The sequence below is a fragment of the Bombina bombina genome, chromosome 10, assembly GCF_027579735.1.
Source record: "Bombina bombina isolate aBomBom1 chromosome 10, aBomBom1.pri, whole genome shotgun sequence".
Taxonomy (NCBI): Eukaryota; Metazoa; Chordata; class Amphibia; order Anura; family Bombinatoridae; genus Bombina; species Bombina bombina.
The window spans coordinates 86,430,321-86,456,328 of record NC_069508.1 but is presented as its reverse complement, the minus strand read 5'-3'; the positions used below and the strand labels follow the sequence as shown (position 1 = coordinate 86,456,328).

Here is a 26,008-nt window from a genome sequence, read left to right as displayed (position 1 = left end):
ACAAGATAAAAAGCAAAATTATCTATTTCCTTATATGACAGTTTCAGGAATGGGAAAAAAAGCAAATAGCATAGGTCTCTGATAGAGAAAAAATTAAGAGGCAAACATCAATGGGGTATTGAGATAATGAAAAAGTTTGTCGACAAGTATGACGCACAACATAACGAAAAACTTTTTGGCGCCAAAAATAACCGGAAATGACACACTCGCGTCACTAATGACGCAACTGTGTGAAAGGTCTCTGCGTCAAATATGACGCCGGAAATGACTAAGTTGCGTCATAGACGTATTTTTCCACGCCAAAAATATTTTCGACCCAAGAAGGACGCAATAAAGTTTAGCATTTGACGCACCCGCGGGCCTAATGCCACCCGCAATTTGCAAGAAGTAGTCAATTGAAAAAAGACTAAACCCCAGGTAAGAAATAAATTTCTATAAAAGATGTTTATATTACCCAAATATGAAACTGACAGTCTGCAGAAGGAAATACATAAACCTGACTCATGGCAAATATAAGTACAATACATATATTTAGAACTTTATATAAATGCATAAAGTGCCAAACCATAGCTGAGGTGTCTTAAGTAATAAAACATAATTTATGCTTACCTGATAAATTCCTTTCTTCTGTTGTGTGATCAGTCCACGGGTCATCATTACTTCTGGGATATAACTCCTCCCCAACAGGAAATGCAAGAGGATTCACCCAGCAGAGCTGCATATAGCTCCTCCCCTCTACGTCACTCCCAGTCATTCGACCAAGAATCAACGAGAAAGGAGAAACCAAGGGTGAAGTGGTGACTGGAGTATAATTTAAAAGATATTTACCTGCCTTAAAACAGGGCGGGCCGTGGACTGATCACACAACAGAAGAAAGGAATTTATCAGGTAAGCATAAATTATGTTTTCTTCTGTTATGTGTGATCAGTCCACGGGTCATCATTACTTCTGGGATACCAATACCAAAGCAAAAGTACACGGATGACGGGAGGGATAGGCAGGCTCATTATACAGAAGGAACCACTGCCTGAAGAACCTTTCTCCCAAAAATAGCCTCCGAAGAAGCAAAAGTGTCAAATTTGTAAAATTTGGAAAAAGTATGAAGCGAAGACCAAGTTGCAGCCTTGCAAATCTGTTCAACAGAGGCCTCATTCTTAAAGGCCCAAGTGGAAGCTACAGCTCTAGTGGAATGAGCTGTAATTCTTTCAGGAGGCTGCTGTCCAGCAGTCTCATAGGCTAAACGTATTATGCTACGAAGCCAAAAAGAGAGAGAGGTAGCAGAAGCTTTTTGACCTCTCCTCTGTCCAGAATAAACGACAAACAGGGAAGAAGTTTGGCGAAAATCTTTAGTTGCCTGCAAGTAGAACTTGAGGGCACGAACTACATCCAGATTGTGTAGAAGACGTTCCTTCTTTGAAGAAGGATTTGGACACAAGGATGGAACAACAATCTCTTGATTGATATTCCTGTTAGTGACTACCTTAGGTAAGAACCCAGGTTTAGTACGCAGAACTACCTTGTCTGAGTGAAAGATCAGATAAGGAGAATCACAATGTAAGGCTGATAACTCAGAGACTCTTCGAGCCGAGGAAATAGCCATTAAAAACAGAACTTTCCAAGATAACAATTTTATATCAATGGAATGAAGGGGTTCAAACGGAACACCCTGTAAAACGTTAAGAACTAAGTTTAAACTCCATGGCGGAGCAACAGCTTTAAACACAGGCTTGATCCTAGCTAAAGCCTGACAAAAGGCCTGGACGTCTGGATTTTCTGACAGACGCCTGTGTAACAAGATGGACAGAGCTGAGATCTGTCCCTTTAATGAGCTAGCCGATAAACCCTTTTCTAAACCTTCTTGTAGAAAGGACATTATCCTAGGAATCCTAACCTTACTCCAGGAGTAACCTTTGGATTCGCACCAGTATAGGTATTTACGCCATATCTTATGGTAAATCCTTCTGGTAACAGGCTTCCTAGCCTGTATCAGGGTATCAATAACCGACTCAGAAAAACCACGTTTTGATAAAATCAAGCGTTCAATTTCCAAGCAGTCAGCTTCAGAGAAGTTAGATTTTGATGTTTGAATGGACCCTGTATCAGAAGGTCCTGTCTTAGAGGTAGAGACCAAGGCGGACAGGATGACATGTCCACTAGATCTGCATACCAAGTCCTGCGTGGCCATGCAGGCGCTATTAGAATCACTGATGCTCTCTCCTGTTTGATTTTGGCAATCAATCGAGGAAGCAGCGGGAAGGGTGGAAACACATAAGCCATCCCGAAGTTCCAAGGTGCTGTCAAAGCATCTATCAGAACCGCTCCCGGATCCCTGGATCTGGACCCGTAGTGAGGAAGTTTGGCGTTCTGGCGAGACGCCATGAGATCTATCTCTGGTTTGCCCCAACGTCGAAGTATTTGGGCAAAGACCTCCGGATGAAGTTCCCACTCCCCCGGATGAAAAGTCTGGCGACTCAAGAAATCCGCCTCCCAGTTCTCCACTCCCGGGATGTGGATTGCTGACAGGTGGCAAGAGTGAGACTCTGCCCAGCGAATTATCTTTGATACTTCCATCATTGCTAGGGAGCTTCTTGTCCCTCCTTGATGGTTGATGTAAGCTACCGTCGTGATGTTGTCCGACTGAAACCTGATGAACCCCCGAGTTTTTAACTGGGGCCAAGCCAGAAGGGCATGGAGAACTGCTCTCAATTCCAGAATGTTTATTGGCAGGAGACTTTCCTCCTGATTCCATTGTCCCTGAGCCTTCAGAGAATTCCAGACAGCGCCCCAACCTAGTAGGCTGGCGTCTGTTGTTACAATTGTCCAGTCCGGCCTGCTGAATGGCATCCCCCTGGACAGATGTGGCCGAGAAAGCCACCATAGAAGAGAGTTTCTGGTCTCTTGATCCAGATTCAGAGTAGGGGACAAGTCTGAGTAATCCCCATTCCACTGACTCAGCATGCACAATTGCAGCGGTCTGAGATGTAGACGTGCAAAGGGAACTATGTCCATTGCTGCTACCATTAAGCCGATCACCTCCATGCATTGAGCTACTGACGGGAGTTGAATGGAATGAAGGACACGGCATGCATTTAGAAGCTTTGTTAATCTGTCTTCTGTCAGATAAATCTTCATTTCTACAGAATCTATAAGAGTCCCCAAGAATGGAACTCTTGTGAGAGGAAAAAGAGAACTCTTCTTTTCGTTCACTTTCCATCCATGCGACCTTAGAAATGCCAGAACTAACTCTGTATGAGACTTGGCAGTTTGAAAGCTTGAAGCTTGTATCAGAATGTCGTCTAGGTACGGAGCTACCGAAATTCCTCGCGGTCTTAGTACCGCCAGAAGGGCACCCAGAACCTTTGTGAAGATTCTTGGAGCCGTAGCCAATCCGAATGGAAGAGCTACAAACTGGTAATGCCTGTCTAAGAAGGCAAACCTTAGATACCGGTAATGATCTTTGTGAATCGGTATGTGAAGGTAAGCATCCTTTAAATCCACTGTGGTCATGTACTGACCCTTTTGGATCATGGGTAAGATTGTCCGAATAGTTTCCATTTTGAACGATGGAACTCTTAGGAATTTGTTTAGGATCTTTAAATCCAAGATTGGCCTGAAAGTTCCCTCTTTTTTGGGAACCACAAACAGGTTTGAGTAAAACCCTTGTCCTTGTTCCGACCGTGGAACCGGATGGATCACTCCCATTAATAACAGATCTTGTACACAGCGTAGAAACGCTTCTTTCTTTATCTGGTTTGTTGACAACCTTGACAGATGAAATCTCCCTCTTGGGGGAGAGAATTTGAAGTCTAGAAGGTATCCCTGAGATATGATCTCTAGCGCCCAGGGATCCTGAACATCTCTTGCCCAAGCCTGGGCGAAGAGAGAGAGTCTGCCCCCCACTAGACCCGGTCCCGGATCGGGGGCCCTCGGTTCATGCTGTCTTTGGGGCAGCAGCAGGTTTCCTGGCCTGCTTGCCCTTGTTCCAGGACTGGTTAGGTTTCCAGCCTTGTCTGTAACGAGCAACAGCTCCTTCCTGTTTTGGTGCAGTGGAAGTTGATGCTGCTCCTGTTTTGAAATTCCGAAAGGGACGAAAATTAGACTGTCTAGCCTTAGCTTTGGCTTTGTCTTGAGGCAGGGCGTGGCCCTTACCTCCTGTAATGTCAGCGATAATTTCTTTCAAACCGGGCCCAAATAAAGTTTGCCCCTTGAAAGGAATATTAAGTAATTTGGACTTAGAAGTTACATCAGCTGACCAGGATTTTAGCCACAGCGCTCTACGTGCCTGAATGGCGAATCCTGAGTTCTTAGCCGTAAGTTTGGTTAAATGTACTACGGCCTCCGAAATGAATGAATTAGCTAGTTTAAGGACTCTAAGCCTGTCCGTAATGTCGTCCAGCGTAGATGAACTAAGGTTCTCTTCCAGAGACTCAATCCAAAATGCTGCCGCAGCCGTAATCGGCGCGATGCATGCAAGGGGTTGCAATATAAAACCTTGTTGAACAAACATTTTCTTAAGGTAACCCTCTAATTTTTTATCCATTGGATCTGAAAAAGCACAGCTATCCTCCACCGGGATAGTGGTACGCTTAGCTAAAGTAGAAACTGCTCCCTCCACCTTAGGGACCGTTTGCCATAAGTCCCGTGTGGTGGCGTCTATTGGAAACATCTTTCTAAATATTGGAGGGGGTGAGAACGGCACACCGGGTCTATCCCACTCCTTAGTAACAATTTCAGTTAGTCTCTTAGGTATAGGAAAAACGTCAGTACTCGCCGGTACCGCAAAGTATTTATCCAACCTACACAATTTCTCTGGTATTGCAACAGTGTTACAATCATTAAGAGCCGCTAAAACCTCCCCTAGTAATACACGGAGGTTTTCCAATTTAAATTTAAAATTTGAAATATCTGAATCCAATCTGTTTGGATCAGAACCGTCACCCACAGAATGAAGCTCTCCGTCCTCATGCTCTGCAAGCTGTGACGCAGTATCAGACATGGCCCTAGTATTATCAGCGCACTCTGTTCTCACCCCAGAGTGATCACGCTTGCCTCTTAGTTCTGGTAATTTAGCCAAAACTTCAGTCATAACAGTAGCCATATCTTGTAATGTTATCTGTAATGGCCGCCCAGATGTACTAGGCGCCATAATATCACGCACCTCCCGGGCGGGAGATGCAGGTACTGCCACGTGAGGCGAGTTAGTCGGCATAACTCTCCCCTCGCTGTTTGGTGAAATTTGTTCAAATTGTACAGATTGGCTTTTATTTAAAGTAGCATCAATACAGTTAGTACATAAATTTCTATTGGGCTCCACCTTGGCATTGGAACAAATGACACAGGTATCTTCCTCTGAGTCAGACATGTTTAACACACTAGCAATAAACTTGCAACTTGGTTACAATCTTATTTAACAAAAACGTACTGTGCCTCAAAGAAGCACTAAACGATTAAATGACAGTTGAAATAATGAACTGAAAAACAGTTATAGTCTCAATCCTTAAAAACAACACAACTTTTAGCAAAGGTTTGTTCCCATTAGTAAATTAACAATAATTAATTTTGAAAAAAATAAAAATTACAGAGCAACGTTTTTTAATCACAGTCAATATATAAGTCTCACAGCTCTGCTGAGAGAATCTACCTCCCTCCAAAGAAGTTTGAAGACCCCTGAGTTCTGTTAGAGATGAACCGGATCATGCAGGAAATACAAGAGTAATTGACTGGAAATTTTTGATGCGTAGCAAAGAGCGCCAAAAACGGCCCCTCCCCCTCACACACAGCAGTGAGAGAGAAACGAAACTGTCACAATTAAAACAAGTAACTGCCAAGTGGAAAAATAATGCCCAAATATTTATTCACTCAGTACCTCAGAAAATGCAAACGATTCTACATTCCAGCAAAAACGTTTAACATGATAAATACCTATTAAAAGGTTTAGTGTACTTTTAACAGAGTAATTCCGGTGAAATACCATCCCCAGAATACTGAAGTGTAGAGTATACATACATGTCATTATAACGGTATGGCAGGATTTTCTCATCAATTCCATTCAGAAAATAAAAACTGCTACATACCTCAATGCAGATTCATCTGCCCGCTGTCCCCTGATCTGAAGCTTTTACCTCCCTCAGATGGCCGAGAAACAGCAATATGATCTTAACTACTCCGGTTAAAATCATAGTAAAAACTCTGGTAGATTCTTCTTCAAACTCTGCCAGAGAGGCAACAACACGCTCCGGTGCTATTGTAAAATAACAAACTTTTGATTGAAGTTATAAAAACTAAGTATAATCACCATAGTCCTCTCACACATCCTATCTAGTCGTTGGGTGCAAGAGAATGACTGGGAGTGACGTAGAGGGGAGGAGCTATATGCAGCTCTGCTGGGTGAATCCTCTTGCATTTCCTGTTGGGGAGGAGTTATATCCCAGAAGTAATGATGACCCGTGGACTGATCACACATAACAGAAGAAAAAACATACTTACCAAGAGACACCCATCCACATATAGCAGATAGCCAAACCAGTACAGAAACAGTTATCAGTAGAGGTAATGGTAAATTGAGAGTATATCGTCGATCTGAAAAGGGAGGTAGGAGATGAATCTCTATGACCGATAACAGAGAACCCATTAAATAGACCCCCGTTAGGGAAATCATTGTATTCAATAAGTGATACTACCTTCACGTCCCTCTGACATTCGCTGTACTCTAAGAGGAATCGGGCTTCAACAATGCTGAGAAGCGCATATCAACGTAGAAATCTTAGCACAAACTTACTTCACCACCTCCATAGGAGGAAAAGTTTGTAAAACTGAATTGTGGGTGTGGTGAGGGGTGTATTTATAGGCATTTTGAGGTTTGGGAAACTTTGCCCCTCCTGGTAGGATTGTATATCCCATACGTCACTAGCTCATGGACTCTTGCCAATTACATGAAAGAAAGAAGTAATTAACCCCTTAATAACGAAACCGGATTGACAAGTGTCAAAAACCGGAAAATACACAGCCAGCACCTTGCCACCTGCAAACCGTTCCTCACACTGAAGTTTTCCTGTACTCCTCAGCTTCTGTGGGAACAGCAGTGGATCTTAGTTACAAATGCTAAGATCATCATCCTCCAGGCAAAAAACTTCATCTATTTTCTGCCTGAGAGTAAATAGTACACACCGGTACCATTTAAAATAAACTCTCGCTTGAAGAAAATAAAAACTAACATTTTGTCACCACAATCACTTTACCCTTCCTCTTGCTTAGAGCTGGCAAAGAGAATGACTGGGGGGTGGAGTTAGGGGAGGAGCTATATAGACAGCTCTGCTGTGGGTGCTCTCTTTGCCACTTCCTGTTGGGAAGGCGAATATCCCACAAGTATTGGATGAATCCGTGGACTCGATACATCTTGAAAGAGAAATGTTGGCTTTCGTGTCCTTTAAGAACGTAATGCATGGTTGAAAAACTGGGGGAGGAAAACTTTCTGACTGGATAAACCTGACTGGATACTTAAAGGGACATTACACCCTAAGCAAATGTTAGATAGAATGATGTATTCAAAGAAAAGATTAGTCTGAGAATAACATGTAGATGTATTTTTTTAAAGTTTCATTAGTTGCTTAAATAGTGACAAAATAAGTGTAAAGTTTAAATGTCTATAAAACAATGGGAGCTGCCATGTTGTAACTTAGGTTATTTTCTCTGCTGTGGCTAATTAGGAATAGTTATAAATAGTCTGCTGCCCTTTCACTACCTGAAAAAGCTATTTTATATATCTCATGGGGGAAAGATAAAGCAGTTTAACAACACTTCTCAAGTCAGTTAAGTCAACCTCTAATATGTAGCTTTAACCTACTTCGCTGCATTGCATTGTAGTCCTTTCTGGTAGCCATGGTTAAAAAATAACCCAATCAAAACTGTATATGTCATGAGCACAACCCCCCCCCCCCCCCATTATGATATAAGTTATACTACACTCACTACTGCACAGCACTAAACTGGAGAAACACAAAGTTATACTAGGGGTAGTGGAATGACTTCTAAAGTCTAATTAGATGAAAAAACTAAACCAGCTTCTCCATAGAGCAGTTACAATCATCTGAATAATGGAATTGTACTTCAAGAAAACTTCATGTTAATATTACCTTAGCCTCTGGGTTGGCAGAGAGTATTTTAGCCCCACATTCCACAGAAGCATAATTATTTCGATTCTTTTGAACCTTTACAGAATGTTGCCCGCCATTTGATGAAGGGTGCAATGACTGGCCTGGAAAACAAACAATAAGGAATTCATAAGTAAACTTATTATCGGTTATTTATAGACAAAGATAGCAGTAGCACTCATGTGATCCTCTATAACCTTTTCATCCATATGTCTTAAACTTAAGAGGACATATCAAGTGTACTGACTGGCAATAACCCCTTACAGGAGAGAGCTATGTGGTATGTTCAGCTGACTGTCATAACTCTGCTAATTCCTTTTGTTATTAATATCTAAAGCAAATGAAACCCAAGACAAAAATATACGACTGGAATTCAGAGTGAAAATATCCAATATGTTTGCACATTACTAGAATACATATTACATTTTTTCTCAAAAAGTATTTAAAATAAACCACAATGCAATGTATATAAATTATAATGTATTGCAGGGATCTCCAACAGGTGGCCCGGCCCATGAGCCAAATGCAATCCTCTACACTAGTTTTTGCAACACATAGGAAAAAGCAGAACAACGTTTTTGTGTCCCTATAAAAAAGAACACCTAAAAAACAGAATTTATGTTTACCTGATAAATTTCTTTCTTCTACGGTGTATCCGGTCCACTGCTTCATCCTTACTTGTGGGGATATCCTCATTCCCTACAGGAAGTGGCAAAGAGAGCACACAGCAAAGCTGTCCATATAGCTCACCCTCTGGCTCCGCCCCCCAGTCATTCGACCGATGGTTAGGAGAAAAAGGAGAACCATAGGGTGCAGTGGTGACTGTAGTGTACAAAAATCAAAATTTAAACCTGACTAAATGCCAGGGCGGGCCGTGGACCGGATACACCGTAGGAGAAAGAAATTTATCAGGTAAACATAAATTCTGTTTTCTCCTACATTGGTGTATCCGGTCCACGGCTTCATCCTTACTTGTGGGAACCAATACCAAAGCTTAGGACACGGATGAAGGGAGGGAACAAGTCAGGTTACCTAAACAGAAGGCACCACTGCTTGTAAAACCTTTCTCCCAAAAATAGCCTCCGAAGAAGCATAAGTATCGAATTTGTAAAATTTGGCAAATGTATGCAGAGAAGACCACGTCGCTGCCTTACAGATCTGTTCAACAGAAGCCTCGTTCTTGAAAGCCCATGTGGAAGCCACAGCTCTAGTAGAATGAGCTGTAATTCGTTCGGGAGGCTGCCGTCCGGCAGTCTCATAAGCCAATCGGATGATGCTTTTAGGCCAGAAGGAGAGAGAGGTTGCAGTAGCTTTCTGACCTCTCCTCTTACCAGAATAGACGACAAACAAGGATGATGTCTGTCTGAAATCCTTTGTTGCTTCTAGATAGAATTTTAAAGCACGAACCACATCTAGATTGTGTAACAAACGTTCCTTTTTAGAACCTGGATTTGGACACAGAGAAGGAACAACTATTTCCTGGTTAATATTCCTATTGGAAACCACTTTTGGAAGAAAACCAGGCTTAGTACGTAAAACTACCTTATCCGTATGAAACACCAGATAGGGTGAATCACATTGTAAAGCCGACAATTCAGAAACTCTTCTAGCAGAAGAAATAGCAACTAAAAACAAAACTTTCCAAGATAATAACTTAATATCTATGGAATGTAAAGGTTCAAACGGAACCCCTTGAAGAACTGAAAGAACTAAGTTTAGACTCCATGGAGGAGTCACAGGTCTGTAGACAGGCTTGATTCTGACTAACGCCTGTACGAACGCCTGAACATCTGGCACGGCTGCCAGACATTTGTGCAACAAGACCGACAGAGCAGATATCTGTCCTTTTAGAGAGCTAGCTGACAGACCTTTCTCCAATCCCTCTTGGAGAAAGGAAAGAATCCTTGGAATCCTAATCTTACTCCATGAGTAACCCTTGGATTCGCACCAGCAAAGATATTTCCGCCATATCTTATGGTAAATTTTCCTAGTGACAGGCTGTCTAGCCTGGATCAGAGTATCTATAACTGATTCTGAAAACCCACGCTTGGCTAGAATCAAGCGTTCAATCTCCAAGCAGTCAGTTGCAGAGAAACTAGGTTTGGATGTCTATTATTGTTCCCAGGAAGGGAACCCTTGTGACCGGGGACAGAGAACTTTTTTCTACGTTCACCTTCCACCCGTGAGATCTTAGAAAGGCTAGAACAATGTCCGTATGAGCCTTTGCTTTGTGAAAGGACGACGCTTGTATTAAGATGTCGTCTAGGTAAGGTGCTACTGCAATGCCCCTTGGCCTTAGCACCGCTAGAAGGGACCCTAGCACCTTTGTGAAAATTCTGGGGGCAGTGGCCAACCCGAAGGGAAGAGCCACGAACTGGTAATGCTTGTCCAGAAAGGCGAACCTTAGGAACTGATGGTGATCTTTGTGGATAGGAATATGCAGGTACGCATCCTTTAAGTCAACGGTAGTCATATATTGACCCTCCTGGATCATTGGTAAAATTGTCCAAATGGTTTCCATTTTGAATGATGGAACTCTGAGGAATTTGTTTAGGATTTTTAAATCCAGAATTGGCCTGAACGTTCCCTCCTTTTTGGGAACTACAAACAGGTTTGAGTAAAAACCCAGTCCTTGTTCTGCTTTCGGAACTGGATGTATCTGTATGTAAGAATGCCCGTCCCTTTGTCTGGTCTAAAGACAAGCGAGACATGTGAAACCTTCCCTTTGGAGGAAGGTCCTTGAATTCTCTAAAGCCCAGGGGTCTGGAACATCTCTTGCCCAAGCCTGAGCAAAGAGAGAGAGAGTCTGCCCCCTACTAGATCCGGTCCCAGATCGGGGGCTATCCTTTCATGCTGATTTGGTAGCAGCAGCAGGCTTTTTGGCCTGTTTTCCCTTGTTCCAGCCTTGCAATGGTTTCCATGCTGGTTTGGGCTGGGATGCGTTACCCTCTTGTCTAGAGGCTGTAGAGCTAGAAGCCGGTCCGTTCCTGAAATTGCGAAAGGAACGAAAATTAGACTTATTCTTTGCTTTGAAAGGTCTATCCTGTGGAAGGGCATGGCCCTTTCCCCCAGTGAGGTCTGAAATAATCTCTTTCAATTCTGGCCCGAATAGGGTCTTACCCTTGAAAGGAATATTAAGCAATTTTGTTTTGGACGATACGTCCGCCGACCAAGATTTTAGCCAAAGCGCTCTGCGCACCACTATTGCAAAACCTGAATTTTTCGCCGCTAATTTAAAAGCGGCATCTAAAATAAAGGAATTAGCCAACTTCACTGCGTGAATTCTGTCCATGACCTCATCATAAGGAGTCTCCTTCTGGAGCGAATTTTCTAGTTCATCGAACCAAAAAGACGCCGCCGTGGTGACAGGAATAATGCATGAAATTGGTTGCAGAAGGTAACCTTGTTGAACAAAAATTTTCTTAAGTAACCCTTCTAGTTTTTTATCCATAGGATCTTTGAAAGCGCAACTGTCCTCTATTGGTATAGTTGTGCGCTTAGCTAATGTTGAAACTGCCCCCTCTACCTTAGGGACCGTCTGCCATGCGTCCCTTCTGGGGTCAACAATGGGGAACATTTTCTTAAATATAGGAGGGGGAACAAATGGTACACCTGGCTTCTCCCACTCCTTAGTCACTATATCCGCCACCCTCTTGGGTATCGGAAACGCATCAGAATGCACTGGGACTTCTAAAAATTTGTCCATTTTGCACAATTTTTCTGGGATCACCAAAGGATCACAATCATCGAGTGTAGCTAGCACCTCCTTAAGTAGGGTGCGGAGGTGTTCTAGTTTAAATTTAAATGCAATGGTATCAGTCTCTGCCTGCTGAGAAACTTTTCCTGTGTCAGAAATTTCTCCCTCAGACAGGCCCTCCCTCACCGCCAACTCAGATTGATGTGAGGGTACCACAGATGAATTATCCCCTGCGTCTGCTTGCTCATCCTCTGTATTTAAAACTGAGCAATCACGTTTTCTAGGATAAACTGGCAGCTTGGATAAAAATGCTTCTAAAGAATTATTCATTACTGCCGCTAATTGCTGCATAGTAACAGCCATAGGCGCGTCAGATGTACTAGGTATCGCTTGTGCGGGCAAAGCTGGCGTTGACACAGAAGGAGAGGATGATGAACTATCACCGCTACCTTTCGTTTAAAGAATCATCTTGGGCAACATTTTTAAAAGTGACAGCACTGTCCTTTATCTGTTTGGACGCTATTGCGCACTTTACACATACATTTAATGGGGGAACCACCTTGGCTTCCATGCACACAGAACATAGGCTATCTGAAGGCACAGACATGTTAGACAGACTTAGAGTTTTAATGCAATAAAAATTATTTTATAAAAAAAACGTTACTGTCTCTTTAAATAATAAAAGTATACACTTTTTTACTGAAACGTCAGAAAACCATTAAGGAAATATCCGATCTTTATGAAATTTTCATCACAGTGTCTTAATGCTTTAAAAGCACACCAATTTTCAGACAATTTAACCCTTAAATGCCCAAACCGGAGCTAATAACAGTAATTAACCGGTTAAAGACACTACAGTCCCATGCCACAGTCTCTGCTGTGGCGTTTACCTTCCTTAGGGGTTATTCAAATAAGTAATAAGCCTCTCTGAAGTCCTTTCTAAGCCTCTGGATACTCCACGTGAAGCTGCATGAACTGCCTAGTGAAAAGCAACTGCGGCGCGAAAATGAGGCTTCCTTCCTCTGCATTCCAGAGTGAAGGGGCCTTTCTGACAAGACTAGGTGTCTAAACAACTGCCAGGCGTAAATAAAATTCCCCAAAAGTGTTTCAAGACTGAAAAATACTTGAAATGTCACATAAACATGATAAAAAATAATCGACTTAGCCCACAATAGTGTCAACCAGCATAGAGCCCTAGTTATAAGCCTTAATTCTGTTACTGAGTCTAAGAAAATGGCTTACCTATCCCAGAAGGGATAACTGACAGTCTTCTAGAATTACTGGGTCTTGTTAGAAAATTGACTGATCATACCTGAAGCAGATAAGCCTGCAAACTGTTCCCCCCAGCTGAAGTTCTCTGGTTTCAACAGTCCTGCGTGCGAACAGCAATGGATTTTAGTTACTGGTGCTAAAATCATAGTCCTCTTTTAACAGAAATCTTCATCACTTTCTGTTGTAGAGTAAATAGTACAAATCGGCACTATTTTAAAATAAACTCTTGATAGAAGAAATAAAAACTACAACTAACACCACATACTCTTTACCACCCCCGTGGAGATGCTACTTGTTCAGAGCGGCAAAGAGAATGACTGGGGGGCGGAGCCAGAGGGGGAGCTATATGGACAGCTTTGCTGTGTGCTCTCTTTGCCACTTCCTGTAGGGAATGAGGATATCCCCACAAGTAAGGATGAAGCCGTGGACCGGATACACCAATGTAGGAGAAATATGTACTTCGGGGACACTGGAAAGTGATTAAAAAAAAAAAAAAGTAGCCACAACTCAAAAGAGCCTTCTGGAAGTGAAAGCAGCTGACAGAGGGTGGCCTGCAACCTTTCCTAAATCGATAGCTATTTGTGTATTTAATAGCTATCGATTTATAAAGGGGCCCTTAAGGGTTTTATAACATTGATCTGTGGCCCCCAAAACTTGTAAAATATGGGTCTGCAGCCCCCGTGTTTCAGGAAGTTGGCCATCATTCTTCCACTATTGTCAAGATTAGATAATGGCAAACTAATTTTCAGGCACGTGTAACTATAGATTGCATGTGAAAAAAAGAATCCAATAGAGCCTCTCAAAAGGTGAAGATAAAAAGTAAACACTTTATTAGCAATTCTTTAAAACAGCAGGATTCGGAAGGTAAAATCCTAGGTCATCAAAACGCCTGACCGGTTTCGGTCTCTGGGACCGTAATCATAGACATGTCTCTGTCCTCAATAAGCGCTAATCCATGAGTTGAAGGGAAAAGCAGCATATGCTGAGAGTGGCTTGGAGACTTTCAACTCCGACATCAGCTCGTCTCGTCTGTGAGCTAGCAGATAATATTTGCCACGACAAACAGCTGCACAGTGTATTTCGTCTCACTCACATTTTGGGACTGTAATTGCCTCAGTCTGTTTTATAGAGTTAAAGGGACACTAAACCAAATTTTGTGATTCAGATAGGGCATGCAATTTTAAGCAACTTTCTAATTTACTCCTATTATCAATTTTTCTTCGTTCTCTTGCTATCTTTATTTGAAAAAGAAGGCATCTAAGCTTTTTTGGGTTCAAAACTCTGGATAGCACTTTTTTATTGGTGGATGAATTCATCCACCAATCAGCAAGGACAACCCAGGTTGTTCACCAAAAATGGTCCGGCATCTAAACTTACATTCTTGCATTTCAAATAAATATACCAAGAGAATGAAGAAAATTTGATAATAGGAGTAGATTAGAAAAATAAATTTATGCTTACCTGATAAATTACTTTCTTTTACGACATGACAAGTCCACGGATTTCAGCCTTACTTGTGAAATATTAACCTCCTGCTAACAGGAAGTGGCAAAGAGCACCACAGCAGAGCTGTATATATAGCCCCTTCCCTTCTCCTCCACCCTCAGTCATTCGGCCAAAGGTTATAGGAAGAGAAAAGGAAAGGCTAAAAAGGTGCAGAGGTGACTGAAGTTTTCAAAAAATAAAATAAACCTGTCTTAAAATAACAGGGAGGGCCGTGGACTCGTCATATCGTAAAAGAAAGTAATTTATCAGGTAAGCATAAATTTAGTTTTCTTTTACAAAGATATGACAAGTCCACGGATTTCATCCTTACTTGTGGGAAACCAATACCAAAGCAATAGGACACGGATGAAAGGGAGGGACAAGACAGGAACCTAAACGGAAGGCACCACTGCTTGAAGAACCTTTCTCCCAAAGATAGCCTCAGAAGAAGCAAAAGTATCAAATTTGTAAAATTTGGAAAAAGTGTGAAGGGACGACCAAGTCGCAGCCTTACAAAACTGTTCCACAGATGCATTGTTTTTAAAAGCCCATGTGGAAGCCACAGCCCTAGTAGAATGAGCCGTAATTCTTTCAGGAGGCTGCTGTCCAGCAGTCTCATATGCCAGGCGGATGATACTTCTCAGCCAAAAAGAAAGAGAGGAAGCTGTTACTTTCTGACCCCTGCGCTTTCCAGAACAAACAATGAATAATGAAGATGATTGACAGAAATCCTTAGTTGCCTGTAAGTAAAACTTTAAGGCACGGACCACGTCCAAGTTATGTAACAGACGCTCCTTCTTAGAAGGATTAGGACACAAGGAAGGAACAACAATTTCCTGATTAATATTCCTATTCGAAATAACCTTAGGGAGGAACCCAGGTTTGGTACGTAAAAACCACCTTATCAGAATGAAATATGAGATAAGGCGAATCACACTCTAATGCTGAAAGCTCAGAAACTATTCGAGCAGAAGAAATAGCAACCAAAAACTTTCCAAGATAATAGTTTAATATCTATGGAATGCATAGGTTCAAACGGAACCCCTTGCAGAACTCGAAGAACTAAATTCAAACTGCAGGGAGGAGTAATAGGTCTAAATACAGGCTTAATTCTAGATAGAGCCTGACAAAAAGACCGAACATCTGATACATTTGCCAAACGTTTGTGAAACAGAATTGACAAAGCTGAAATTTGTCCCTTTAAGGAACTTGCTGATAACCCTTTCTCCAATCCTTCCTGGAGAAAAGATAAAATCCTTGGAATCCTAACTTTACTTCATGAGTAACCCTTGGATTCACACCAATAAAGATATTTACGCCATATCTTATGATAGATCTTTCTAGTGACAGGCTTTCTAGTCTGTATCAAAGTATTGATAACCGAATCAGAGAATCCTCGCTTCGATAAAATCAAGCGTTCAATCTCCACGCAGTCAGTTGCAGAGAAATTAGATTTGGATGTTGGAAAGTACCTTGAATGAGAAGGTCCTGTCTCAACGGAAGTTTCCACGGTAGCAGAGAGGACATGTCCACTAGATACGCATACCAAGTCCTGCGTGGCCACGCAGGCGCTATCAGGATCACTGAAGCTCTCTCCTGTTTGATTCGAGCAATCACGCGTGGGAGGAGAGGAAACGGCGGAAACACATAAGCTAGGCTGAACAACCAAGGTACTGCCAAGGCATCTATCAGTTCGGCCTGAGGATCCCTTGACTGGGATCTGTATCTTGGAAGCTTGGCATTCTGATGAGATGCCATCAAATCCAATTCCGGTCTGCCCCATCTGAGAATCAATGAGGCAAATACCTCCGGGTGAAGTTCCCACACCCCCGGATGAAAAGTCTGTCGACTTAGAAAATCTGCTTCCCAGTTCTCTACCCCTGGGATGTGGGCCTCTGCCCAACTGATTATCTTGGATACTTCTATCATCGCTAAGGAACTCCTTGTTCCCCCCTGATGATTGACATATGCCACAGTCGTTATGTTGTCCGACTGGAATCTGATGAATTTGGCTGAAGCCAACTGAGGCCACGCCTGAAGCGCATTGAATATTGCTCTCAGTTCCAGAATATTGATTAGAAGTAGAGACTCCACCTGAGTCCAAACACCCTGAGCCTTCAGGGAGTTCCAAACTGCACCCCAGCCCAGAAGGCTGGCATCTGTTGTCACTATCATCCACGAGGGTCTGCGGAAACAAGTCCCCTGGGACAGATGATCTGGCGAAAACCACCAAAGAAGAGAGTTTCTGGTCTCTTGATCCAGAATTATCTTTGGAGATAAATCCGCATAATCCCCATTCCACTGACCGAGCATGCACAGTTACAGTGCTCTGAGATGAAAGCGAGCAAACGGAACGATGTCCATTGCCGCTATTATTAATCCGATTACCTCCATACACTGAGCCACTGATGGCCGAGGAATGGACAGAAGTGCTCCGCAAGCATTCAAAATCTTTGATTTTCTGACCTCTGTCAGAAATATTTTCATGGCTACCGAGTCTATCAAGTTCCCAAGAAAGGAACCCTTGTCTGTGGAACAAGTGAACTCTTCTCTATGTTCACCTTCCAGCCGTGAGTTCTCAGAAAAGACAACACTGTGTCCATGTGAGATTTTGTCAGATGATATGTTGATGCCTGAATCAGAATATTGTCCAGATAAGGCGCCACCACTATCCCTTGCGGTCTGAGAACCGCCAAAAGAGACCCTAGAACCTTTGTGAAGATTCTGGGTGCTGTGGCCAACCCGAAAGGAAGAGCCACGAACTGATAATGTTTGTCCAAGAAGGCAAACCTTAGAAACCGATGATGATCTTTGTGGATTGGAATATGAAGGTAAGCAACCTTCAAATCCACGGTAGTCATATATTGACCCTCCTGGATCATTGGCAAAATCGTTCGAATTGTCTCCATCTTGAATTATGGAACTCTTAGAAATTTGTTTAAACACTTGAAGTCCAAAATGGGTCTGAACTTTCCCTCTTTTCTGGGGACCACAAAAAGGTTTGAGTAAAACCCCTGTCCCAATTTTGGAACAGGACAGATTACTCCCATAGTAAAAAGGTATTTTACACAGCGTAAGAAAGCCTCTCTCTTTATTTGGTTTGCAGATAATTTTGAAAGATGAAATCTCCCCCTTGGGAGAAAATCCTTGAATTCCAATTGATAACCGTGGGTCACTATTTCTAGTGCCCAGGAATCCAGAACATCTCTTACCCAAGCCTGAGCAAAGAAAGAAAGTCTGCCCCCTACTAGATCCGGTCCCGGATCGGGGGCCACCCCTTCATGCTGCTTTGTGGAAGAAGAAGAAGAGGGGGTCCTCCTTTAAAGCTCCGAAAGAAACGAAAATTATTCTGTTTACCCCTCATTTTAACCGACCTATCCTGAGGTAGGGCATGGCCCTTACCTCCTGTAATATCAGAAATGATCTCCTTCAATTCTGGCCCAAAAAGGGTCTTACCTTTAAAGGGAATAGCTAAAAGCTTATGTTTTGATGACACATCAGCAGACCAAGATTTGAGCCACAATGCTCTACGTGCTAAAATAGCAAATCCTGCATTTTTTGCCGCTAATTTAGCAATTTGAAAAGCATCAGTAATAAAAGAATTAGCTAGCTTAAGAGCCTTAATTCTATCTAGAATGTCATCTAATGGAGTCTCAACCTTAAGAGACTCTTCTAGAGCCTCAAACCAAAAAGCTGCTGCAGTAGTTACTGGAACAATGCAAGCCGTAGGTTGTAAAAGAAATCCCTGATAAACTAATAATTTCTTTAGTAGACCCTATAATTTCTTATCCATAGGATAAGCACAACTATCCTCAATGGGTATAGTAGTACGCTTAGCTAGGGAAGATATAGCTCCCTCTACCTTAGGGACCGTTTTCCATGAGTCCCAAATGGTATCCGATATAGAAAACATTTTCTTAAAATTAGGAGAGGGAGAAAACGGTATACCTGGTCTATCCCATTCCTTACTAATAATTTCCGAAATTCTCTTAGGAACCGGAAAAACATCAGCTTAAGTAGGAACTTCCAAATATTTATCCATTTTACACAATTTCTCTGGAGGAATCACAATAGGATCACAATCATCCAGAGTCGCTAAAACCTCTCTAAGCAACAGGCGGAGATGTTCAAGCTTAAATATAAATGACATAGCATCCGAATATGTCTGAGGCAAAACATTCCCTGAATCAGAAATGTCACCCTCAGACAGTAATTCCCTGTTCCCCAACTCAGAGCACTGTGAGGGAACATCGGAAATAGCTAATAAAGCATCAGAGGATTCAGTATTTACATTAATACTTGACCTACTGCGTTTACCCTGCAACACTGGTAATTTAGACAATACCTCTGTAAGGGTAGTTGATATAACTGCAGCCATCTCCTGCAGAGTAAAGGAATTAGACGCACTAGAAGTACTAGGATTCGCTTGTGTGGGCATAAAAGGTTGTGACACTTGGGGGGAATTGGATGGCATATCCTGATTCTCTTCAGACTGAGAATCATCCCTAGGCACACTTACTTTATTTAAAATATGCTTTTTACATTGTAAAGCCCTTTCAGTACAAAAGTTACACAATGTTAGAGGGGGTTGCACAATAGCTTCTAAACACCTAGAACAATGAGAAACCTCAATGTCAGACATGTTGAACAGACTAGTGAAACCACAAAAGTTGTTTAAACACTTATTTATAGCATAAAATAAACATTAGAAAAAATGTGTACTGTGCCTTTAAGAAAAGAAAAAGTGAACAATTTTTCCAAAATGCACAAAAAAACGTTAAATTATTCCCAAATTTAACTTAATATCGTTGGTTAATCCAAAAATTACTGCACCCAGAAGCAAGGGCAGAAATAAGGCTTTAGAAGTACTTATATCAACATGTAGTCAAAAGATAGATAAAAATACACTCTGCACCTCGCCACAGCTCTGCTGGGGCGCCTACCTGCCACCAGGGTGCTTCGAATCAAGTTTCCAACCCTTCAGACCAGCTACACAGTCCAGGAGCCACCGAGTTACTGTTTGCTGCTGCTAAGCCTGAAGAATTTGCGCCAAAATAGGCTCCGCCCCTTAAGGTCAAAAGTTAGAGTAGGCCCAAACAACACCACATGGAAATGCAGTTTTGCACTAAAGTAAAAATACACACACAATATAAGCCTCAAGCATAAAACCAATAAGTTTTAAGTGCCAAAAATAAAAAACATAAAACATCGTTTTTTTATATTGTCTCCCATGTCACATAATGCCCAAATATCAACTAATGATAAATATAAAATAGGAACTCCAGTAACACCCCTCTTATTAAAATAGATTTTACTGCTTACCCCATTTCCATACAGGGAAATAATGCCAGCCAGTTCTGATACACCAAGTCTCCTCAAAATAAAAAAGGCTGCACATACCTTAATGCTGCTTGTAGCATGAAACCGGTCTCCACACTGAAGATGTCTCATGGTTACCTTCAGAAGTCTTGTGGGAACCAGCGTGGATCTTCGTTACAAATGCCAAGATCATCAAACCTCAGCGCAGAAATCTTCTTCCATATCGCACCGGTACCATTTAAAATAAAAAACTTCTTGATTGAAGAAACTAAAACTAACACCTCACTTTACCATGTCTTCCTAGTATAACACAGGCAAAGAGAATGACTGATGGTGGAGGGGCTATATATACAGCTCTGCTGTGGTGCTCTTTGCCACTTCCTGTTAGCAGGAGGTTAATATCCCACAAGTAAGGATGAAATCCGTGGACTCGTCATATCTTTGTAAAAGAAAGTTGCTTAAAATGTCATGCTCTATCTGAATCACAAAAGAAAAAATTTGAGTTCAGTGTCCCTTTAAGGACTGACGTTCTATCTCACTGGCTAAACACCCCTCTACAATCCCTCTACGTCATCTGCTTTTTGTTGTATAGATTGAATTAACAAATTTCTAATACATTTAGCAGTTATGTGACCCTTCCCAGTGACTTGAAAAGCCAAAAATGTGAAATAAAATTGCATTTTTGTAGTTGTTAAATGTTGAACACATGGTAATTTTACGTAACTCTTGATAATTATCAGCTGACCCTACTGCAACCCTCCCCCATCATTTATATCTTACCAGATAAATGAATTTATTTCATGGTGGAGAAAGTCCACAAGCTGTTACATGAGTGATATACAGAGGCAAAGTTTCCCAAACCTCAAAAGCCTAAAAAAAACTGTGCACCTCACCCTTACCTTAGTTTGACGCATAACCTAAGTGGTGAGGTGTTTAGAAGGAGTAAAAGCCCAAATGAGGAGCAGGGAAAAAAAGATGTGCTTAAACAAAAATAACCCCAAATGGGTGGGGGCTCGTGGACTCTCACCACCATTAAAGAAATTAATCAGGTAAGATATAAATTATGTTTTCTTTCATATAGGTGGCGAGAGTCAATGAGCTGTTACGTACGGGATATAATACACAAGATGTGGAAGTCCACGAGTAACAATTAAGGGAGGGATTAAAACAAAAACAGCTTTTTTTGCTGAGAAATGAATCCATAACTCAAAAATGATCTTTTATGACAAAACTCAATTTATAGGCCCAATTATCAAACCAAGATAACTTCCTGAAGGACCTTTCTACCAAAGGCTGCTTCTGATGAAGCAAAAACATCAAACTGGTAAAATTTAGTAAAGGTACTCAGAGAAGACCAAGTGGCCGCTTTGCAAATTTGATGAACTGAAGCTTCATTCTTGAAATCTCAAGATGTGGCAACCGATCTATTAGAATGGGCTGTAATTCTCCGTAACGGAGGCTGACCCGTCTCTAATTAATCTTTGTGATTTAAAAGGTTCAATCAAGAGCCTAAAGAAATAAATAGAGGCCTACTGGCCTTTCTTAGGGCCAGAAAAAAGAACAAAGACTAAAAGTCTGTCGGAAATCCTTAGTAGCAACAACATAATATCTTCAAGGGACACTAAACCCAAAATTTTCTTTCACGATTCAGGTAGAGAATACAATTTTAAACAACATTCCAATTTACTTCTATTATCTAATTTGTTTCATTCTTTAGATATCCTTAGTTGAAGACATAGCAATGCAAATGGGTGAGCCAATCACACGAGGCATCTATTTGCAGCCACCAATCAGTTGCACTTGAGTCTACCTAGATATTCTTTTTAGCCAAGAATATCAAGAGAATGAAGCAAATTAGATAATAGAAGTAAATTAGAAAGTTGTTTAAAATTGTATGTTCTTTCTAAATCATGAAAGAAAAAAAAACATGGGTTTCATCTCCCTTTAATGCACTAGCAACATCCAAAGAATGTAAAGATTATGCAGCAAATAATTCAGCATCGTTGTTTTATCAAGTTACTTTATATAACTTTTTTTTTTTTTCTCACTGATTTCCCATTTCCTAGTACAAAAGGAGGCTTGCTAAACAATCACAATCCTGCACATGTGTGTGGTGTATAAACATGCATTGCTATGAACTGTAGAAGAAAGAAGATTTTTTTTTAGATTTTTTACATCCAAGTTGTAAATCAGAACAGCCAGAACCAGGGCTAAGCCCAAGTACCCCGGAAATTGGAACTCCCAGGCCAGTCCTAGGATCATAAGGTCTGGTAACATCCCACAGCAGGATCCACAAAGAGAAAACGCTGAGTAAAATTCTCGACAACCAGAAGATCCTGATTGTTTAATCTAAACATTGGTGGGGCCCGGGCTTCTTGTCCTGACAAGAAGCCCGGGCCCCACCAATGTTTAGATTAAACAATCATCCAGGTAAATAAACCCCTCGTCTGATATTAAAAAACAAACCTCCCAGGGAAAAATCCAGGATAACCCGGAAACAAGAGCAAGAATCCCTTGCAATTCCCGACTCAAAGGAAAGAGACCACCCCTTGCAGGAGCCCAACAATCCAAAGAGCCAGGGCCCTAAGAAGGAGTTCCAAAACTTTTATTGGCAACCTCGACTCCTGAGGATTACAAACTGATCCAATCAGCAGCATTAGTTGTACAACCCAGCTGTGTAACTTGTGCGGCTCATTGTTTCCTCTCAGAACCAGAAATGCTCTGAGGCTCCCAAGTCGTTAAACACAAAGGACCACGTGTAATTTCTTTACTATAATGGCCCTTTATGGTAAAGCAAGTGGGTAGTGCTTCTTTCTTCTACAGTTCATAGCAATGCATGTTTATACACCACACACGTGCAGGATTGTGATTGTTTAGCAAGCCTCCTTTTGTACTAGGAAATGGGAAATCAGTGAGAGAGAAAAAAAAAAAAAAAAAGTTATATAAAGTAACTTGATAAAACAACGATGCTGAATTATTTGCTGCATAGATGAGCTTGCAGCCTCCAATTTGCATTTTATATCCCATTTATATAATCATCTTCCTACCTTCTCTCTGTCAAATCAATTTAATTCCAAAATAATGCTATAATAATTTTGCAGGAACAGTATTGAACACAAGTCCTTAGCAAGACATGGAGCAAAAGTTGCCCACAGGAGTATTACAAAACAAAAGCATAAAAACATAGCACAAAAGTGAGGTAAACGGGTAGTTATTTTAATCTCTATCCTGCAACTCCATTCTCCCTGACATCTAAGCAGTTAGATCAAAGGCCAACCCTTACCCTACTGCCTATAATGTGATACTACAATATTGCTGACTGCAACCATTATAGTGGCGTAGCGAGGTCATGGAGGTGTGATATGTGTGTAACATTACAGTCCAAAATACTGCGGCAACACTCATTGGGGGAACATAAACTCTTCATTTACAGGCAAGTATTATATTAGTATTTATTGCCACCTTGCTTCAATACTGTTAAATCAAAACAAATTATGCTTACCTGGAAATTTTCTTTTCTTCAGATGGAAAGAGTCCATAGCGCAATTCATTACATTTGGGAAAATAAGAACCTCCCCCACTTCCCTCATCCCCCAGTGATTCTGCTGAGGAACAAGGAACAGTAGAAGAAATACCAGGGTGAAAAGGTGCCAGAAGAATAAAAAATAAAAAGACGCGAAACAGAAAAAAATACGGATGGGGAGCTGTGGACTCTTACCATCTGAAGAAGAATAAAAATCATCATCAAAAATCATCATCAGATAAGCATAATTTCAAGTTTTTCTTCATAAATGGAAAGAGTCCACAGCTGCAGTCATTACTTTTGGGAAAACAATACCCAACCTATAGAGGACACAGAATGCAAAAAAACGGGAGGGTACAGTAGGCGGCCCATTCTGAGGGCACCAGGCCTGAAAAAAAACACAACCCAAATAAACCCCGCTTCGTCGGACCCAGGCAAAAAACAAACTAGAAGGAAAAGGCCCCAAGGACACTGACCCACAGATAGTCTGAAAGCCTAACTAGAGACCGCAAGCAGACGCACTGAGCCAACACTCCTCCAGGAGAACCGTCGCCCAGCAGTCGGTCCCCACACAACCCTTCCTAGTACAGTACCAAAATCCCCAAAAGGGAAAGAACAAGGGTAAGTCAAAGGGATACCCAAGGTACAGCAAAATCCATAAAGGAAAAAAAAAACCTTCAAAAAAAGGCCAAGTCCACAGAGACCCAAATGGATCCCAAGAACAAGGGGAGACTATGCCCAACTAACAAGGAGCAACCGGCATCATCAAGGAGAACAACATCTCCGGAACATCGTGCAACAGCAGCGAAAAAGACAGCTGAAGACAAAGTCCTCAAACGTCAGAACTCAGAAACTGAGCAAACAGAAATTACAAGTAACAAACTCTGAATAAACACCAGAGTCCAGCAAAATGCTGCCATCCGTAGGAGAACAGGAAGAAACTCCGTAAGGAAGAAGCGGCCAAATGAAATCGCAAAATTGCCCAACCTCCATAGACAGAGGACACTCTTCAGGCAGCCAAGCCTACTCACAGATCACACAGCCCACCATCAGCTCACGTTTGTTGGTTGTCCCAAGGGAACCGTATCGTCAGGCAAAAGACAAGCCCCAAAGAGCCCCGGCTCTCAGTAAATCTGTCCAAGTTGTAAATCAGAACAGCCAGAACCAGGGCTAAGCCCAAGTACCCCGGAAATTGGAACCCCCAGGCCAGTCCTAGGATCATAAGGTCTGGTAACATACCACAGCAGGATCCACAAAGAGAAAACGCTGAGTAAAATTCTCGACAACCGGAAGATCAGGACAAGAAGCCCGGGCCCCACCAATGTTTAGATTAAACAATCATCCAGGTAAATAAACCCCTCGTCTGATATTAAAAAACAAACCTCCCAGGGAAAAATCCAGGATAACCCGGAAACAAGAGCAGGAATCCCTTGCAATTCCCGACTCAAAGGAAAGAGACCACCCCTTGCAGGAGCCCAACACTCCAAAGAGCCAGGGCCCTAAGAAGGACCCTAGAGCTAACAGGCATCCAAGCAACATTAACATGATTGTGCTTGAAAAGTGCAGCTAATCCCCCATAAGGGACACAAGGCACTGCTCCTATCAACCTCGAAAGGAGGAAAGGCTTAGTAGACCTCGCCAGTAATCGAACTAGTAACCCTCGGTTTGCTACAGTATAGTGTAGCCACAAAGCATTAGTATGCTGAGCTAGCTGTCCAGCTAGCCACGAGCTCCAGATACAAGGGGGAGGACAAGTCACCCGAACAGAGCAACATCCACATCACCTCAGATTCTAAGTCAGAGGACAGTAAAACATGGGTTTGGATGCCAACTGGGTGGCAATACCTGAACCATATGAGAGGAAATCCAGTAGGACCTTTTCTATTCCAAGGAGATGCAGAGCATTCCCAAAACCAGGAAGGGACCCCTAACCGGAGCCCAGAAAGACCTCACTGTCTAATGTCCAGAAAAAGGAACAACCAACTCCCAAAGGGAATCTAAGTCCCCCGAAGGTGACCCATCCACAAGGAGAAACAGACAAAATCCAAGAGGTCTCAATGAAGAAGAGAACCACTAAAAGAACAAGTCCAAAAAGGACAATTTCCTAAAGCAACACTGCCCCAACCGGCGGAAAAGAGGCGCTAAACCCTCTAATTTTCCCACCATGTGGGAAGGAATACTCTAGGTTCCGAGAGCATTGGAAGCAAAAGAGAATGACGCAGCAAAATTCACTGACCCAGTCACCAAAGAGACGGTTATTTAGGACTGAAACAATCCCGAGGGCCGCACGGACCCATAAGTCCTCTTGAGAATGCTTAGCTGAAACCTGTAAAATAAATATAAAATAAAGCTAAGAGCATTAGGCACCCCCGCCTGACCAGCATGGCATAATAGACGCCATGTGTCTGACTAAGCCACGAGACAGAAGAAGATCTAAACCCAATCAGGACCAGCCTGCAACCAGGGTAATAACTGCCAAAGCTGGCTAAATCCTGAGAGGAGAAAACAGACAAACATGGGACTTAACGTTTCCCGAACAACTTCCATAGAAGCAAACAGCGA

The 26,008-nt window shown here is 42.0% G+C and overlaps 1 protein-coding gene across 3 annotated transcripts in view; it reads right to left on the bottom strand.

The window, feature by feature from the left end:
- Positions 1 to 26,008, bottom strand: part of SUCO (SUN domain containing ossification factor) — a 484,388-nt gene that overhangs the window by 290,774 nt on the left and 167,606 nt on the right. For all 3 annotated transcript variants that reach the window (XM_053693235.1, XM_053693236.1, XM_053693237.1), the window contains one exon: positions 8,133 to 8,254. In XM_053693235.1, coding sequence (XP_053549210.1) covers positions 8,133 to 8,254 — 122 coding nt within the window. The remainder of the gene's footprint in view (positions 1 to 8,132; positions 8,255 to 26,008) is intronic.